We start from the raw sequence: 19,276 nt of genomic DNA, 5'->3' as shown, positions 1-19,276 counted from the left end.
CTCAGAAAGCACTAAATTAATTTTAGTGACATACAGCAGAACTCCTGCAACTTTGAAAATGGTTTTTTGGGGTTTTTTTGTTTTGTTTTGGGGTTTTTTTTTTGTTTTGTTTTGGTTTTTGGTTTTTGGTTTTGGGTTTTTTTTTGCCACAGAACCATTCCACTGCCAGCACGTCGGTTTGGGGTCGGTTTCGGGTCCGTTTCACGCAATTTGTACGGGCGGAACCCAACGCTCGGGCCGGGCCCCGCAGCGCCCCCCTGCAGCCGCCCCGCCCCGCCCTGTCAGGCCCCGCCCCTCTCTGCCCCGCCAGGCCCCGCCCTCCAGCGCGCGGCCCCGCCAGACCCCGCCCCTCAGCGCGCGGCCCCGCCGCCATTTCGCTGCCCCGGAAGCGCTCGCGGCCCCCCCCGTGCCCGGCGGAACATGGCGGCCGTGTCCGTGCTGCGCGCGCCCGCCGGCGGCTTCAGCTTCGACAACTGCGCTCGGTGAGGCCGGGAGCGGGACGGGGCCGGGGGTGGCGGCGCGGGGCCGGGGGAGTGCGGGGGCCGCGGGGCCGGGCGGCGGAGGCGGAGGCGGCACCGTTCCGCCCGGCCCCACCGGCCCGCTGTGTTGCAGGAACTCGCTGCTGGAGGCCGAGCTCACCCAGAAGGGGCTGCGGGTGCCCGCGCCGCGCAAGACCGGCACCACCATCGCCGGCGTCATCTTCAAGGTGAGGCGGGTGGCGGCGAGGCCGGGCCGGGCCCGCGGCGGAGGCTCCGCGCTGCTGAGTCAGCCCCGGTGTGTGCCCGGCCCCGTCCCCGCCCGTTCCGGCCCATCCCGGCCCCCGAGCTGCCCCCGGAGGAGGTCGCGGCCTTGGGAATAATTCTCCCTTCCTGCAGGATGGCGTCGTCCTCGGAGCGGATACGAGAGCGACTGAGGGCATGGTTGTTGCTGACAAGAACTGTTCCAAAATACACTTCATTTCCCCTAATATCTAGTAAGTGTTACAGTGCTTTGTTGGGTAGTAAATTATTTATTTGGTATGGTATTGCATATTGTTGGTACCGGGGCTTTTAGCAGTGTTCTTTACTAAGAGCAAATATTAAGCTTTCTTTCAAAATGATATTTTATTAGCAAGGCTTGGGGGTTCCTGGTATTCCATTTACACTTAAGCAGGCTCTCTTGTTTCACACTCTCTGTGCAAGAACTTAATTCCCTCAATTTTACAATGAGAAAGTTTCTGCTTGTCCCCTGAAGCACGGAGGTTTCTATCTCCTTTTCCTCACTTGCTGATCCCGTTCCTCAGCTGCTGCGGTGCGGGCACAGCTGCAGACACCGAGATGACCACTCAGCTGATCTCCTCCAACCTGGAGCTGCACGCCCTGTCCACGGGTCGGCTCCCACGAGTGGTCACTGCCAACAGAATGCTCAAGCAGATGCTCTTCAGGTAACTGAGGGGTTTCTTGTTTATTACCCGTGCTGGTAAAACCACCAGATAATGCTTAAAGAGTGTCCTGTCTCAGCCTGCTTGACCTTCATAACAAGACTTCAGGAAAGATTTCATAATTGCTCTTTGTTTCATGAGCTTCTTAACTGAGATGGAAGAGAAATGGAGTCTGTGGTGTTTTACAGAATTGTGTGATGTAGTGATCACACAACAGAAATAGAAGGGTATTAATTTAAAACATAATCCCACCCGTGAAAACTGCTGTGTATCCTTGTGGTGGGAAGGCTGGACCAGTAACAGAGTAATGTGCAAGCTTATAAAGCTGGGAGTGATTTGCAATAGAATCACTGCCTCAGAAGGTCTGCTGGACACTGAAATAAGCCATATTTTAGTACATTTCTCACTTTACTGCTGCCAGCTGGTGAAAGCAGCCTGTTCAATGCAGAGCTGTACCCGCTGGTTGGGGAGCAGTTCCCAAGCCCTGTATGGTGTTGAACAGCCCCAGCTGAGCCCTGAGCCTCAGACTCACAGACAAACGTTGCTCCCAGGTACCAGGGCTACATCGGGGCCTCGCTGGTGCTGGGGGGCGTGGACGTGACGGGCCCCCACCTGTACAGCATCCACCCCCACGGATCCACCGACAAGCTGCCCTACGTCACCATGGGTGAGTGCTGCTGTGGGGCCAGGGCAGGCAATGCCTCACATTGCTACCTACAGGGGTTTTAGTCAGAGCTCCTTGTGTGCTGGGAGCTGGGTGGGCATCAGACCACAAAGATAAAGTTGTACCTGGGTTTATAAGGCAGGTGCACTGTTCTGTTTCCTCACAAACATGGGCTGGGATAAAACTCAGCTGCCAGGAAACTGATATTGGGAACATTGCTCTGTGTGATTTCACTTGGGGAACTTGTGTATTGTTTGGAAGACTTGGGTTATTTTAAAAGGAAGCTTGTGTTTGGTAGAGCCACGGGAGCGTAAGGGAAAGTTCAAATAAATGTATCAGCTAATCTGAAAACAAAGTGTGTCAGATTAGCAAATCAGCCTATGCCTGGTGCAGCTTTTGAGCTGCTTCTGTGGTGGGAAAATACACATTTATGGATTGTCATTAATGTTCTCTGTTTCTGGCTGGCATCTTTGGCTGGAACAGCTGCTCGGGAGGCGGCAGAGGTTCCAGTTTCCGCGGGTAGCGGTGTAGCGAGGCCGGCCTGATGAACGCCCGCAAATAGCGGGGCCGCGCCGGGCCGGGCGCTGCGGCGGCCGCTGGGTGGCGCCGGCGGGCCGGGCACGGCGGGCAGGGCGCGTGACGTCATCGGGGGCTGTGAGGGCTGTGGGGCCGCGGAACCGGCCCGAACGGGGCTGTGGGGCCGCGGAACGGGGCCGCGGAACCGGCCCGAACGGGGCCGAACGGGGCTGTGGGGCCGCGGAACGGGGCCGCGGAACCGGCCCGAACGGGGCCGCGGAACCGGCCCGAACGGGGCTGTGGGGCCTCGGAACCGGCCCGAACGGGGCCGCGGAACGGGGCCGCGGAACCGGCCCGAACGGGGCCGAACGGGGCTGTGGGGCCTCGGAACCGGCCCGAACGGGGCTGTGGGGCCTCGGAACCAGCCCGAACGGGGCTGTGGGGACGCTCTGCTCTCTGCACATGCTGGCTTTCCTGCCTCAAGTTTTCCTGCCTGTCGGGAAATGCTGGCAGCTCCTCTTTCTCTCCACAAAAATAGCACGGTAGCAGACTTAAGTTCAAACGAGGGGGCAGTAGAATATCAGAGGGTTAAGTTTCGTGTAGCTTAAACTTCGTTTTGCTGCGGGCAGTACCAGGTGTCTGCGATGCCCACGTTCTTTTTGGCCACGCTGTCAGACAAAGCCCTTCTCAGCATCAGGGTCCTTCACCTTCCCACCCCTGGTGCACTGACACTGCCTCCAGTGACCAGCATCTGTTTTAGTAAAAAATTAGGTAATGCATATAGGTGAAAGATAGAATCGAGACAGCCCAAAAACTATAACAAGTCAAATTTAAGATAACAGTTGGAAATGTATTTCAGTCTTACTTAGACTAATCTATTGGTTTTTGGGGTATTTTGTCCCAAATGTTCGAAAGGCGGTTTATTAAACTGGGGAGGTGTGTTTGGCCAATTAACTTCTGGAAATTAAATAGGAAAGGTGATTGAGAAGTTGAGTTTTATTTTGGTGTGCTGGTCTGTCTGGATGGACAGTGGTGTCCCACCTTGCAGGAGAGATTTAAAGGGTACACAGTGCTTACTCAGGAGCGAGAACATCAAATTAAACTGTTTATGCTGACAAAGGACAAAATTGGATTTCAGCAAACGATGCAAGATTGTCTGATTGCTTGGCTTGTCTAGGAAAGCTTCTGGCCAAGGCTTTTAATGAAATGCATGCATAAAATTAAAGCACTTGAAGTGTGTAGTTGAGCTTTCGGAAGCAGGCGGAGTGCTCAGGAGTCTCTGGTGGCTGGAGCTGCTCCCCTGGTGCCAGTGGTGCTTCATATTCATAAATCAGCTCTTCATTGCAGTGGCAGTGTCGTGCTGCAGAGCAAGAACTCCCACTGCTGGGAGCCAGCCCCCAGCCAGGAGCCACGCTGAAAAATTATCCCAGTCCAAGGGGCTGCCGAGATCACGGAATTCTTACCTGGGATGAGCAGCAAATTGAATAACAATCAGTGCCTGTGAATAAATGCCCTGTCACAGAGCCTTGGCAGTGATGGATGAGCAAGTGCTAAATGTTGCTCTCCTAGCTCTGCACATCCTCTGGTGTGGCAGCAAACAGGTCCTTGGGTGAGGAGATGGACTGTACCTGGCAATGAGAACTTGTCTTCAGTGAAGGCTCTGCTGAAAAGATCCAGGGCATCTGCTTTAGAAAAGCTCCTGCAGTTTTAATTCACAGTGAAAATTATTTTTGCTATGTATCAATAATTATCTTTCACTTAAAATCAATACTGAAGTGGCACAACTCTCTAGTGAAGACCAGATGGTATTTTTAGTCAGTTTATTAGAGTTGCATACAGAAAATTTAATGCTTTGGTTGGGAAAAATCAGGAAATGACCAGTGTTACTTAAAGAAGAGAACAGTAAATTCTCTTATCATTTCATAACTTCCCTGGTTCATACTGAAAAGCATTTGCCTCAGAGTAGTTCAGCTTCCGTAGTTCTGTAGAATTTGTTTGCAGTCAATATTTTTATGTATGTAGATATCAGATTAATGCTTCCTGAATATTTGGTTCTGAAGTAGCTTACTGAAAATATATGCAAAGTAAATTCTTTGGAATTGAGATGGCATTTTTTACTTGATGTTAAGTGTAAGCATTCTTAGCAGATAGATGGGTTTTAAAGATCTGAATGGATTTTTTCCTGAGTGCTATATAATACAAATAAATTATGACTTTGCTAATTATCCTTATGACACATTATCACATGGCTTTCCTGGAGGTTTTAATGGATTTGAGCTTGAACTGCTGCTGAATCTGAACTGGTAGTGGCTCAAATCAGTTACTGTGTGTATGAGGTGGGGAATCCATCCCAAGTTAATGGATGGTGTTTTGCTGTGTTTGGATTTTGTCCTTCTCCAGACTTTATGTTTGGGAATTGTGAAGCTTGTTTCTGCATAAAGGCAAAGCATGCTTGTTAAAAATGAATTATTGGTGGGCACTGAGTGCACGGACAAGAGAGCAGCTGTTTCCCCACACACAAACAAGTTCTCCATAGACCCTTAATATCCAAGTTTTCTGTGTTTTTATAGGAGCTGCAATAAGAAAACCGTGCTTGCAATGTTTACTTAAGTTGCCAGTTTTATTGCCCACTCTCCTGTCACAATGCAGCTTTCAGGAGGCAGCTGGAGAGGCTGGAACATTGTGGGGCTGTTTGGAAGGCCAGTGGGGTGGGACAGGGACAGGGATGCTTGGCTGGGCTGGGAGGCTTTTGCTAAGGGAAATTTTAAATGTAGGCTTGTTTAGGATTTATAAGCACTAGAGAAAAAATGAAGCGAGTCTATTCAGCTGTTCCAGCTTCCTGTTCTGCTAGAACCTCCTTAGGATCTTGGGTTTCTGATGTAAATGTCTACATGGAGGTTTAATTAAGTTAAGACTTTAAACAACTCTTTGAAAATTTACATTTTAGGACTGTCTGGATTTATTTATTTAAGGTTGATAGTAGATTTGGCATTTATTTGTGTCTCGGTAACATAGTGAGATAAATAATTAAGTGTAATTCTTTATGTATAAAGGATTTCATGCACTGTAACATAAAATTCTCCCTGCTTTTTCCTTTTTCTGTTTTTTGTCTTTAAGTTACTAATTTCCTGCCCATAGTTCTTTTAGGAACTTCTTTTTTAAAGGAGCTGGAGGAATTCAGCATGAGCCATGTATGCAATTGTGTTATCAATAATCTTTTATTTGTCACTAGAAGTTTTAAGAAATTAAGATCACTTTTCCCCAACTAAATAGCTAATGTAGTAATTTTGGTCAGATATTACATTTTGAGCTTTCTCTTTTTTTTTTTTTTGCACTTTTTCTGGTCTTTGTAATCTGATTTTGTGACCCTTTCCCCAGGAACAGGGTTGTTTTCCAGCTTTGAGGCTCCCCACTCAGCTCATGGTCGGCCTTCATTTGGGAACAGCACGAATGTGCGCTTGGTTTGAGACCATAGCCCAGATTTTTTTTTCCCCTCTCACTAGAAATATTCCTATATAATTCCAGAAGAATTATTATTTTATTGTTCAGGTTCCTTTATTTGTTTTGGCACATGCTTTATTTTGACCTTGTTTGAAGGGTCAGTAAAACTCCTTTTATTTGTGATTTGTTCTGTGATATCAGCTGTTTGCATCAGCAGTTCAGTTTTGCTATTAGTTGCTTTAAAATCGTCTTTATTCTCAGTTTCAGCATTTAAAAAATGGGGTTGTGTATTGCTCCAAGGTGTAAATGAATAGTCATTGCCAGCAATACAAGTGCATACTTAGAGTGTCCTACTGCTTTTAGATGTGATGTATTTGGTACTGTAAAGGTAATGATCCTCAACCACAGCAATATTCTGTAACAGGAATATCTGTCATATTCATCAGGATTACCATGTTCATTGATTTGTGTCTGTAAATCTGCTGTTTCAACCCTTTAAATTTGATCTATAATTGGACCTCCTTAAATGGTTCAGCTAAGGTAGTCTGTATTTTCTCAACAGTGTCACTGTCAGCTTCTCCTTTTTCATTATACATTCAGCAGACTTGATAAAATCAGCAGGACACCTCATTTGAAACTGTTTAATCGCTGCCTTTTGCTTTCACTAAACCATTGAGGTGGTCAAGCGATATACACAAATCATTTTAAATAGGAAATATGGCTTTCTCTGTGACCCAGCTAAACAGATAGCACTATGCAAAACAAGTTAAAAAGTAATAAATGCCAAAAAATCTTCTAATTGGAGTAAAAAATTGCAGCTAACTTTATTCACTCCCCAAAAGTAGTGCTCTCTGAAATATGGGTAGGGCCACCGACAGACAAGAAAATCTTCCTGAAGGCTCACTCTTTCTGAACAAAGCAAGTTTACAGTTTCAAATAGTGCCATCCTGCTTTTTGTGTACAAATGTGACAAAAAGAACATTTATAAGCCTGCAGTCACAGTGCTTTGGGCAGAGATGGCTCCTGTTCCATCACTGCACTTGTACTTGGTCCTTTCTGGAGAGGAACGTTCAACTCGTGGCTTTGTCTCTGGCACTTTGTTCAGCTGTTATTGCTCATTATTGTAAGAATAATGGCACAGAGCAGGAGCACAATTAACTGTTTAACTGCAGGGGAAATCTGCTGGTGGCAGCAGCCCCTGCCCTGTCCCACTGCTGGGCTGCTCATCCAGCCTTGGAGCCATCTCCTCTCCCCAGCACCCCTCAAAGAGGGGCAGGCACGGACGTGGGGCGGGAGGGATGGAGGAGCAGTGACTGCAAACTGTGGCATTCCCCTAACTCTCTGTTTCTAACCCCATTTTTGTGCCTTATGTTCAAGATGGCAAGGAGGAAAGGCTGTCAGGATGGGCCTGTGCCCAAAGCTGTACCCCCAGGATTAAATCGGGTTCTCACTTAGTGTAGACGCTGTACAGTGCAGAGGAAGCTGTGGTGGGCTTGGTTTGGTTTGTGCTGATGAAATTACTGTATTTTTCTCTAAAAAGTTGCCATACCTAAATGCACTGGCTGAAGGGCTGTCCTGGTGTTGTCACCACAGGTTCTGGATCGTTGGCGGCCATGGCAGTGTTTGAAGATAAATTCAAACCCGACATGGAGGTGAGTCCTGCGTTTTTAAACCTCAGCCTTTCTTCTCTCAGCAATCCTCATCATCATAAGAATTTAGGAGGTTCCAAACTCTAAAAAAGGTAAATATGCTCTAGTGTTGCTGCACTTAAAATGTTCTAATGTCAGCTTTCTGCAAAGCTGTAAAAATTGATGAGTAAAATAACTAAATTTGCAAGAAGCTGTATATATGTATGGGAAAATGGGCGATTTGAATGTAGGTGAAGGCTTTAAAAACATACAGCTTACTGGTTGTAGTTTACTTCAGCAATTTACCTGCCCTTGCACAGTCAATATTTTTATTTTTCTGTCCCTCTGTCCTTCTCTCTCAGTCTTGAGAAGAGAATGCATCTAAAAGTCTTCAGATGCTCCTCATTTTTGTGATGCAGCTGCTGTGGGTGATTTCCTCCCCCTGAAGTGCACTGTGGTTTCAGGTGATGGTCCTGTAAATCCACAGTTCTTTTCTACAAAGCTGGTAAATGAAGTTTAAAATGTGAGGTGATCTCCTGTACCTTGGTACATCTCCTGACAAATCACAGTGTGCAATTCCAGCAGATTTTGTAAAAAGCAGTCAACTGCCCCACCTTGTTTTGAGAAGTTTGCCATTAGTTAATTGCCTCAGCATGAGTAAAAAGCAGTTTTCCAGTTATCCCTCTCCTGTCAGTACCTAAGCAAGAGTTGTAGGTGTGCAAAGTTAGGGACACACAGTGGGATCAGGATTGCTGTGATTTGGGCAGCATCTGAAGATGCTGGACTTCTGGCCTCAGGTATATTTACAATTGTTATCAGAATACTGGACTATGTTTAATAGGCTCCCAAGTGTCTCTGGGAAGGATCCTCACACCAGATGGCTGATAGAGCCATGAGAGAGAGGAAGACTCTGTTGTTCCCTGTCCCCTGGTGCTGCTGCAGGAGTGAGAGTTCCCTTGTGCAGCCTCCTGTGTGACTGTGCACTTGGCACGTGTGCCATCCACTGCACACACGGCCTGCGGTCCCTGGGAGCAGCAGCTCCAGCACAGCGCTCCTCTGTCCAAGACACAAACGGCAAAGGGCCGTGCTGTGGAACTAAAGTTTTCATTTATTCTCCAGCTAGCTTTCAAGCTTAGATTTTAAGTCATTTCTTGTGTTAGAGCAACCAAAAAAGGCACCAAAAACTGGTAAATCTCTAAATTTTCCTATTTCGAAAGGTCACCCTCATTAAACTGTCTTCACACACAACCATAAGTGGCAGCAGATAGTCACTTATAACAGGCATGGAGAAATGCAGCCTACCAATTTGTTGAAATAGATATTTAGATCTTTGAGACTTGCATGCACCTTAACCCTTCCTTTGGTTTTCCTGGATAATCTGTTATCTAGTAACAGTTCAGGAATTGTATTAACCAAGCCAGCAAAGTTTCATGTGATAAAGTTCAATGGTACTCTTAAACACTTCCTCATATTCTGTTATGGCTGTGAGTTTGTATTTACATTCTAAGTCAGATGTGGGATTTTTTTTTTCAATTAATTAATAAAATAACAAATATTTCAATTGAAATGAATCCAAGTTAAATCTGAAATATGCTATGTATATTTTACATAAAACTGGCTGCAAAATGGCAATGAAGATAAAATTGCTGGAGACTCATTTAATAAAATTGGTAGAAAATTATTATTTTTCTGTCAAGATCAATGCTCCTTTCTTTTGCACTAATTGTCAGAATAGCTTGCTAGGGCTACTGGAGGGTAGTGGTGTGCTTCAAGACCATCACATCACAGAAAAATGATTCAAAGGCAAACTGTCCTGCACCCTCTGGTATCAACTTGCAAATTAGCATCTGGAATGTAATTAAACAAGCTTAATGAAAGTAGCAGCTGAATACTACTGGAAAAGACAATCAGCTTTTTTGCCTCTGATATATATTCTGTACTATTGAAGCTGATCACCAAACACATCGTGTGAGCACAGTTAAAAAAAAATTAGCATTTATTTGAAGAATAGGAACTGTTTTTCATTCTGTTATGCTTTTGGCATGCACTGGTGTCCCAGGAGAGCCGTGCCACAGCAGATAGTGCACAATATTTATAAATCCATGACAGGCAATAATAGCAACTTGAAAAATTCTTTTGCTAGAATTTCAAGTTGAGAGCTGCCAAAAGCTGAGAGGATCAAATCTGCAGTGGCAGCTGCTGTGCCCTACAGTTAGAATTGTAGACTTTGAAGATGCTCAACTAAAAAAAAAAAAAAAAAAAAAAAAAAAAAAAAAAAAAAAAAAAAAAAAAGACTGCAGGCTTAGCCAATTTTTGCAGGTTTCTAGAGCCCTGGCTCTCTGTCTTTTGAAGATGAGTTGCTGAAGCTTCTCCCAGTGCCTGAGGCATGCTAACACCAGCAGGATGTGTTTTTTTCCATAGACTTAGTGTGTCTTCAGATTTAAGCAGCACATGTGTTATCAGTGCCAGCTGTGATGGTCCTTCCCTGGCTGCAGTGCTGGGAGAGGATCTTTACCCCCGGCCTTCAGGGGAGCTCTGGAGATGGAGGCGCTGCCCCCGAGTGCCCCTCGTGAGCTGATTTATGAGGCAGGGTCTGTTTGTGGGGAGGGAGTGCTGGCCTCTAGAGGAACCATTATAGATCGCTGAGGATGGGAGCACTTTCAGCCCTGAAGGCCTCTAGATGCTTCAAAAATGTAATGCCAAGCACCTAACTACTGTGGAACAATATTAATCTGTCATGTGGGCAGCTATAGATCTGCTTTAAAAAACGTAAGTGGAAGAGCAGCACATCTAATGGAGCGTTTCCAGCTTAGATCTTTCATTGGAGCCAATTTTTCTTCCAATAGAGCCGCCACTGGTTTTAAACCTTACAGTCATTTTGTAAATGCACTTGTGCCTTCTGGTGTTAAACAATAGTGAAGAAATACTTTGAGTCAGTGGATATGGAAAGCATTGTGAGCTGGGGAAAAAAGTCTACAGTATTAAATGCTGGAATTCTGCATTTATGTATCCTGTGGTGGTTGAATTCCTCAGGAGATGGGGAGGGGGATATATTTTCTTCTGGTATTTGATTTCTGCTGTTTGAAAAGTAGAAGCATTTTGTCTGTAGAATTACTTGATGCTCAGTGGGGCTATGTTGTAGACTTCTTGTTTAAGCAAGGAAAGGCTGCTTGTAACTTCTTTTCTGTATTTCATCAAAACAAGCAGGTTTAATAAAAAGAGGGTGCAAAAGGAAGAGAATCAGAAGCCTCAGAAAACAGAACTTTTGCAAAGAAAAGAAAGTAAATCTTGGAGTAGCAAGTTAGGAGCAGAACAGGTGGAAGACAGGAAATAAGAGACAGTCTGGCAGATACTTAATTATTTCTAGGATAGATCACCACAAAGGTGTGAGATGATACTTACAGGCATTTCAACCATTTCTTAAGTGTGGCAGGAAATCAAGTGGTGCTGAATAAAAACAAAAATACCCTGGAGGGTAAGAAGATGAATAAGAGAGGACTGTTGTGTGTTCCACATGGAGCACAGACCTCTCGGTGCTGCAGCAGCTGTGCTGTCCCAAAGCCTGCAGCTGGCTGTCTCCTGGTGTGCCTCAGTGACCACTCTGCACTGGGGGCTTTGGCTCACCTGCTTGGGTGGGACCTGCAGGGGCTGGGAGCCATCTGGTGAGCAGTTTGGCAGGCAGGTTTGGGTGGAGTGGTTTTTGAGGCACTTCTGAGTAGCCCCTAAGCCATAAGTGAAGTAGCTGAGGAACAGAGAGCTTTCCTCAGGATGCTCCATGTGCTCTGGGATCTTTGCAGTATCGAAATGCAAAGTAGCCTAATGCAGCTTTTGCTGTGCATCTCTAATTCCAGTAAAAAAATGCATCAGGCACACTACAAAATATGAAAACATGTAACTTTCTTCCATTTTTCAGCAGCTGACACATAGATTCTTCAAATGTTCCTGTGCTCACATTTCCTACCGTCCCTCAATATGGGAGAATTATTTTTGTTTATTAACTAGTGACAACAATGCTGAGCTATTTTTGGGACCTGTCACGAGTCTCTAATCTGCAGCAGCGGTTGTCTCCGCGGCCCTGGTGCGTGTGACAGGGTGGGAGCAGTGACAGGCTGCAGATGAGCCCGCTTCATTAGCCATGGTGATCAGCTCTGGGCTCAGGTGTGGCAGCCGCGCTGATCCCCAGCTGACACTGCTGCCTTAATGACTCTGCAGGACGGGCACCACTTGCTGGGAGTTTGTGGGCTCCACTCTGGCAGCAGACAATGGAGATCAAGCCAGACTATGGAGTTAGGCTGGAGAGCCTGCCTGAGATACTTGAACCCCCGTTGGTGTCAAACACGGAATTAAGTAAATGGGGGAGGGAGATGAGACGAAATCTGACTTGGTGAGCAAAAATCAGGACTTTGTGTTTCTGTGCCTGTGTATTTCATTATCCAGTGACAGCAACTGAGGCTGTTAGTGGCAGCATCTTCACTCCTTGCTGCCAGAGCTTGTGGCACTGCAGTTTTCAGCTTTCCTGACATAGCTGTGTTTGTGTCTCCTGGAGACAGGGATTTCCATGGGTAAATATCAGATCTTAGTGCATACAGTCAGCCAGAAAATAAAGGCTTATCATACCTGTTTCTTATTCTTAGGTTAGATCACAATTATCCCGTGGCAGCCTGGTTTCTGCCTGACACGTTGGACAGTTTGTATTGTTTTCATCATCTTTCACAGAACTGTGCCGTGGATCAATTTCCTTTGTGGAACTAGTGTTAAACAGGAAATCTGGGCTGATTTGGGATATGCCAGCTAGGTGTGCTCTGGCATGGCTGGGATTGCAGCAGAGGTGTTTTGTGGGGTGCTTTCTGAAGGAGTGAAAGCCTGGTTTGTGTGCTAAAGTCGCTGGGACACTGCCGGCAGCACCAGTCTGAGATCCCAGAGATACCCAGCAGTGCTGCCTTCCAGTTTGCTGATTGCAGACTGTATCAAGGGAAATAAATGTTACCTTTGTGTAAATTGGGCCTTGCTGCATGTCAAAGAGCAACAATTTCTTCACCTTTATGAAAGTAACACTTAAACTTTGTCCGTAATAATGTAGACAAGCTGGCCAGAAGCAGAGCGCTGTGTTAAGGGATCATTTCACTGCACAGGGTAGGGGAAGGACAGGTAATTATTTTTGATGCATTTCTCAGGAGCAGGTGTTCCAGTTTAAATTGTTCCAGTTTGTATATCTCCCATAACTGCAGAACACAGGCAAAATGTCCTGGCAGATATTTCACATGGCACGCAGCCTGAGCGCTGCTCCCGCGGCGAGGCCGGCGGGGCTGAGGGCAATTGCTGCGAGGGAGAGGGGAGAAGGAGGAGGAGGGAGCCAGCCTGGCCTTTATGGAGCATTTTGGTGTGTTAGGAAGGATATATTACCAGAGGGCCCAAAGCCTCTTCTCCAAATAAAACATTGACCTTCATTCCCTTCCATCCTTTTGTCAGAGGTAAAGCAATGGTCGGATGGGCAGAGTTTGCTTTATTTTAAGCCAGACGTGTTATTGCTTGATATTAATTTTTTTATATGCAGTAACATAAAATAACTTTAAGTGTAGTCTTTTGCAGGGTTTGCATATCTGGGTGGCTGAGGGTCGGTGTGTTACTGCAGAGCAGCACAGAGGGGCCAGAGGAGGAGCTGCAGCCTGGCAGCATTAACAGCTCTGGTGTTGTTAAGCCAGTTCCAATTTTGAGAATCAGTTCCCTAAAATCCCAAGAACTTTACTAAGTGATGGATTGAATGAGTTTTTGTAATCATTCTTAGTTCAGAGAATGGGAATAGTGTTAGAAGAAATCCCATAGTTGTGAGAAGAGCTTGTAATTTAATTCTGTGCCATCGGAAATATGGATTGTACTAATCCCCGTGTAGGGAATGACATACAGCAACTAATGTTATTGAATAGTAGTTCCAATCATATAAGTTTCTTGTCTTGGCAGGTAATTTGGCATAAATTGTTAATGTAAATCCAGGTTAGTGGGGAAGACATTATTTTACTAAAAAAGATAAACTGCTGATTAATTCAGTATAGAACTCAATTACAAATTGAAAGTGTCTCTGCGGGACGCCAGTACCCTAAAGACAGCAGATGTTGAATTGATACTCCAGCATATTTCACCCTGGTATGAAATATTAACGTGGTTTATTATAGTGATGGTGTGTGATATCAGAGAGGGGGTGGGGATGAGCCTGCGCTCACAGGCAGCTTCCTCAGAATGGGGAAAAACTGGAGAAGAATTACCAGGGACTACTGAGCTGTTTATTTGAAAGTTCTTAGCAGAAGATGGTTAGAAAAATAAACATTTAGTGACACTTCAGTCACAGTGAATCCAAACATAAAACACATAGATCTAATTTTAAAAAATTGTAAAAAGAGACAAGTTGGGTCATTCCTTATTCTGAGGCAGCACTGGAAATGCTCTTTTTTGGGGGGAGACTTGTTAAACCTGAGTGGTTTAAAGGACACATGCCAGCCCCTTTCCTGACAGCCATACCAAATCTGTTCTTGCTGCTGGAGCCTTCCAGCCTCCCTTACAAGAAACAGAAAGTCCTTGGCCTCTCAGGTTTGTTCTCTTTGGACTTAGAGCAGACTTCAGCGTCTCTTCCAGGTACAGACCGATCTCCACCCCAGCCCCTCACTCCCCATACGCTGCTGATTCTCTTCCAGACTCTAATTATGCTCCTGTAGGTGCTTATGTCCTTCAAGAGGTATTGCTTTCTACCCCCGAATTTCCAACACTCCTTTATTGATTTATTTTTTGTTGCCATTGTCCTTCCTGAAGCTTCTGCTGTTTTTTTCTTCCCTTCTCTTCCCAAAAACTCTTGGGGATTCTCATTTTAAGTAGTATCAACTTTTTATATGATAGTATTTGAAAAAATCTCATTGTAAAAGACTGTTATGGTAAGTATTTGCATTTGTTTATTCTTACAAAAATACTTGTTTATGTTGATATTGTACTGATCATGCATTGCATTTCAAATCTTTCTAAGAATTGCTTTGGGGAACTGCACAATGTATTGCATCTCTAACAGCATCCTGGTAACCTGCAGAAGGGATTAATTTTATTTTGGTAAGAGAAAAAAAAATCAGGAATTTCTAAAGTTTTAAAATCTGGAAAAGACATCTCCTGTTTAACTTGCTTGTGAAGTTACAAAATGTGAGGAAATAGTGTTCACAAAGCCATTCCAGCTGCTTCCTTTGCTGCTGGAGCGTAATGATAAAATTGTTTACAGGTTATTAGTGAAGACAGTATTAATACAATGTAGAAGTAGCCTTATCTCCTGTAGGAAAGTCTCTTTTTTCCTTCAGTAGCACTTGAAATTTGGAAATTGCTCAAGTGAGAAGAGAAAGTTGATCCAAGTCATATAGAAGAATAATGTGTAAAAGTTGCACCTTGGTGCTGTTTGGGACTCGTGGCACAGCAGCTGTGAGAGGCAATCCATCAGCTCTGAGTGTCTGCAAACTGCAACTCTCCAGATAACAGGTTTAAAGTAAAGATTTAATACAGCCTCTATCTGCTGTGATGTTGCAGTGACAGTTTAAAACTCATTCTCTAAATCTCAGCAGACTTTATAGCCAGCAGTGGGCCCATATAAAGCTTAATGGCATTACAACACATAAATCATCTTTTAAAGATGCTACCAGTAGCGCCAATATTAAATGCAGACAATTGTCTGCGTTATAAATAATTTATCAAACAGCGTTTCAGATGAGCCTTCCATGCTGAGTTATTTATTTCAGCCCTTGCTGCCCTGTTCCTCAGGCAGCCCTTGGCAGTCCCTGCAATGCTGTGGTCAGTGTAATGAAGCTGTCCCACGGCTCAGCCCTGCTGACCATTGCAGCGCCGCCGCCAAGCGCTGCCGTTTGTCAGGCGCGGGTAAATGGAGCTGCACATTGGAGCCAGGGGACACATTGTGGGCTCTGGGATGGGGACAGACAGATCACCCCATAAAGTGCTGCTTGTCACCGCTGCCTCGCCGTGCACTTCATCACTCGGCCGTAATCTCATTTAAGGAGCACTGGGGGCCCCACAGGAGGATATTCCCAGTTAGCTTGGTCTTTGCGACCATAAAGCACGAAGTGCTCCTTTTATATACTCTGAACTTTTAGGGTTTTTTAAGATTAATTATTATAGTGACTCATTGAGGGCCCTGTACTTGAGACTGTGTCAGCACTTTCCTGCTAACCCCTTATTTTGTGACTGTAAGTAGCAGTCCTTGCTGAACTGCAGGATCACTGTAAGGAATACTCGGGGTTTTTCTTGTGGCTGTTCTGTTCAGCTTTGTAAATTGTCAGAAGAATAGCAGGAAGCAGCACTGAGGCAGGGTTTTCTAATGACAATTACTCCATGTTCACAGACTGAGCTGCACTGTGTCAGTGAAGGAGCTGAGGTTACAGCCTGGGCTCTCTGTGCAGTGGCTGCCTCAGTGCAGTTACAGCTCAGCTCTTCCAACTGCACTTTATTGGGTATTTTTCAACTATTTTGATAATGTGATAGAATACATTTTTAAAGCAAATCAGATTTGAATTAGAGGAGTCTGTGAGGTTTGCAGTGTTGACTCAAAAGGATTCAATTAAAAGGAGGAGTGGAACAAACTCCACCCATCTGCTATAGTTTTCCTAAGCTACTTTTCTTACACCTAACCCTCATATAGCTTAAAATTACTCTGCTTTTGCTACCACTTAGTTCTTAGACCTACACATACATCTTTGGTTTATTTACTTTCACTATAGTACTAAAAACTTTTGTCTGCAACAAATTATTGACAGTCTTATATCAGTTAAGTGAAGAATTACTTGCTTGTCAGGATTTTATTGCCCAAAACACTGATGGAAAGGTTTTTTGGAAAGGATTATTTTTGCAGCATGGCTGTATTGTTCTAGTCAGCTTGGTAGGAAACGTAATTCAATGTATTATTTTTTATAAAGAGTAATAGTTGTGAAGCTGGGAGTGAAGTAAGGATTGCTGCTGTTCCTGTAGTTCAGTGGAGTCTGTGCCCTGCTGCCATGGCTGTTGGCACAGGAATGCTGCCATTCCCACTGTCCAGAGGGGCAGCAGGGAGTGCGGGGCAGGCCCAGGGCAGGCAGGGGGCAGAGTTTTGAGGTGGTTTTGAGCTCCTTGAGCGCGCTCGGGGCTGGAGCAGCTGCAGCCGGGGCTGAGGCCCCTGGCACTGCAGCCCCTGGCACTGCAGCCCCTGCACTGCAGCCCCTGGCACTGCAGCCCCTGGCACTGCAGCCCCTGGCACTGCAGCTCCTGGCACTGCAGCCCCTGGCACTGCAGCCCCTGGCACTGCAGCCCCTGGCACTGCAGCTCCTGGCACTGCAGCTCCTGGCACTGCAGCCCCTGGCACTGCAGCTCCTGGCACTGCAGCCCCTGCACTGCAGCCCCTGGCACTGCAGCCCCTGGCACTGCAGCCCCTGGCACTGCAGCCCCTGCACTGCAGCCCCTGGCACTGCAGCCCCTGGCACTGCAGCTCCTGGCACTGCAGCTGTCACGGGGCAGGGCCTGGCACACACAGGCTGTGAGAATGAGGCACACTGGAAAATGCTGCATTTATCAAATTCAGTATTGACCCCATCTCTTGTTCCTGGTGTCTGCTGACAGAAGATTATTCCAAGGTGTGAAATAGCAGCAAAGCAGTGAGGAGGGAGCCTGGGAGCCTCAGCATCCCAGCAGGATCTGCTGGGTGAGCTGAGCAGCCACTGCTGCACAGCCTGGGGATGAGTCCACACCTCAGTGTCCATGGATGTGTGCCAGCCTCACTATTTGTGTACTGAAACAGGCAGCTCTAGTTTTCAAGTAAGTAACACACCTTTGAGAGAAAGTAAGGGGTCCACATTCTGTGGTTTGTACTTTCTAGGCTACTGAAAAGATTTGTGTATGTATACGATGTATGCATATGTCCATATACATATTTATATGTTTTCCTTGCATTCTGACCCTCTGGCAGGTGACAGGGGCACAGGCTCAGTGGAGCTGAGGGTGCAGGATGTCCCCTTGCTGGGCAGGGCTCTGCAAGGCCAGTGCCATGGCAAGGGTGCAGGGCTGGGCTGAGGAGCTCTGGCAGTGAAAACATTTCCTTTGACACAATTTAAAATGATACATCAAGAGAGGTTCCAGCAGGAGCTGAGGCCATGGCAGATGGTTCCTGATGGCCCCGAGTGTGGTACTTTGCTGGTTTGGAATAGCCCCAGCCCTGGCCGGGAGCTGCAGAGGGAACCAGTGCTGCTGGAGAGGCTGCCAGTGCCATCAGTGCTCCCCAGGCCTCCAGAGCAGCACCAGGCATGTGGTACTGCTGAGGGGGAATGTGATCTTACAGATCTGGTGTAATAGTCTAATGGCTGTTTTGATGAATTTGAAATGTTTCTGTGTAAAAGATACTCCTGACTGCTGTTGTGTAATGTGGGCACTGTTGCACTCGGGTTGCCTCTAACTAGTAACTGTGTCTTGGTTAGATCCATTACTGTAGCAAAAGTTCCTCTTTTGTTTCCCTTCAGTGGTACAAAGGTAACCAATCTCAGCATTTTGGCTGCAGTACTGGCGATTGGAGGGTTTGGTGCATCATTTATTGTTCCAAGCTCAGCCTCCACAGGCACAGGGAGGCAGAGTCCTGGGAAGAGCCAGCACTGGGCAGTGGCAGCTTTTCTCCCTTCCCAGGAGGAGGAGGCCAAGCAGCTGGTGCGCGACGCCATCGCAGCCGGCATCTACAACGACCTGGGCTCGGGCAGCAACATCGACATCTGCGTCATCAGCAAGAGCAAGCTGGATTTCCTGCGGCCCTACGACGTGGCCAACAGGAAGGGGGACAGGTGAGTGGGCCTGAAGCTCTTGTGGGGTCCCTGCTCTGCCTCTTTCCAGTAATGCCCAGTTCTGTCAGTGTTCCCTGGCTGTAGAACTTTCAACTAAACAGTGCAAAGGAGCAGCTGTAGCAGCAGCTGAACAGAGGCAAATACATTGGTGGAATCATTCTAGAGTTGCCAAACATAAGTAAATTGCTTGTTCTTTGGTTTTTAGCACAAAGTCCCTCCCCACTTGGAGAGGCCACTGATTTCAATAACCTTTCCAGTTACGTGGCAGTGTTTTTGTGAGCAGTTTCCTGCAGTGCTGGTTTATCTGAAACTCTGTCAGTTATTGCAATCAGTATAGATTTTGCAGCAAGCACAGCTTCTTTACTTTGGACTTTTACAGGAAATGTCTAAAGCTGATCAGTTCTGAAAGTTTAAATGCAAGTTTTCTTCTGTACCATCTTCCAGACTAATTTTCCCCCATTTCTTTACTAGGTTTGGTAGGTACAAGTGTGAAAAAGGAACAACTGCTGTTCTCACAGAGAATGTGGCACACCTGGAGCTCGAGGTGGTGGATGAGACCGTGCAAACCATGGACACATCCTGAGCCTGGTGGGTGCTCAGAGAGCAGCTGGTGCAGAATAAAGAGGCTCTGCCCACTGTCTGTGTGTCTGTACCTGGTGCTGTTGCTGCTGCTTCTCCCTTTCTCCTTTAGAGCAGGTGAGGCTCGAGCAGCCCTGAAGGGCTCTGGGACTGACCCCAAGGGGAATGAGCAGGTGAGAGCTGTGCTCCCCTCCAGGCA

The 19,276-nt window shown here is 46.3% G+C and overlaps 1 protein-coding gene across 1 annotated transcript; it reads left to right on the top strand.

Annotated features, from left to right (window-relative positions):
- Positions 1-324: 324 nt before the first annotated feature.
- PSMB7 (proteasome 20S subunit beta 7) lies at positions 325-19,138 on the top strand. The gene is made up of 8 exons (XM_071454257.1): positions 325-482; positions 613-706; positions 876-973; positions 1,283-1,423; positions 1,972-2,087; positions 7,635-7,693; positions 18,347-18,498; positions 18,970-19,138. The coding sequence occupies exons 1-8, from the start codon at positions 421-423 to the stop codon at positions 19,079-19,081; spliced, it is 834 nt and encodes a 277-aa protein (XP_071310358.1). The 5' UTR covers positions 325-420; the 3' UTR covers positions 19,082-19,138.
- The last annotated feature ends 138 nt before the right edge of the window (positions 19,139-19,276 follow it).

This window comes from Agelaius tricolor, unplaced genomic scaffold (genome assembly GCF_023055355.1).
Source record: "Agelaius tricolor isolate 1412-34295 unplaced genomic scaffold, bAgeTri1.0.p SCAF_38, whole genome shotgun sequence".
Taxonomy (NCBI): Eukaryota; Metazoa; Chordata; class Aves; order Passeriformes; family Icteridae; genus Agelaius; species Agelaius tricolor.
This window is presented reverse-complemented; position numbering and strand designations above follow the sequence as displayed.

Excerpts from the sequence above, each read along its gene's own strand:
- PSMB7 (XM_071454257.1), top strand. The coding sequence starts at position 421 with ATGGCGGCCGTGTCCGTGCTGCGCGCGCCCGCCGGCGGCTTCAGCTTC. Across the intron at positions 707-875 it reads TCGCCGGCGTCATCTTCAAG|GATGGCGTCGTCCTCGGAGC; the intron begins GTGAGGCGGGTG and ends CCCTTCCTGCAG. Across the intron at positions 1,424-1,971 it reads CTCAAGCAGATGCTCTTCAG|GTACCAGGGCTACATCGGGG; the intron begins GTAACTGAGGGG and ends CGTTGCTCCCAG.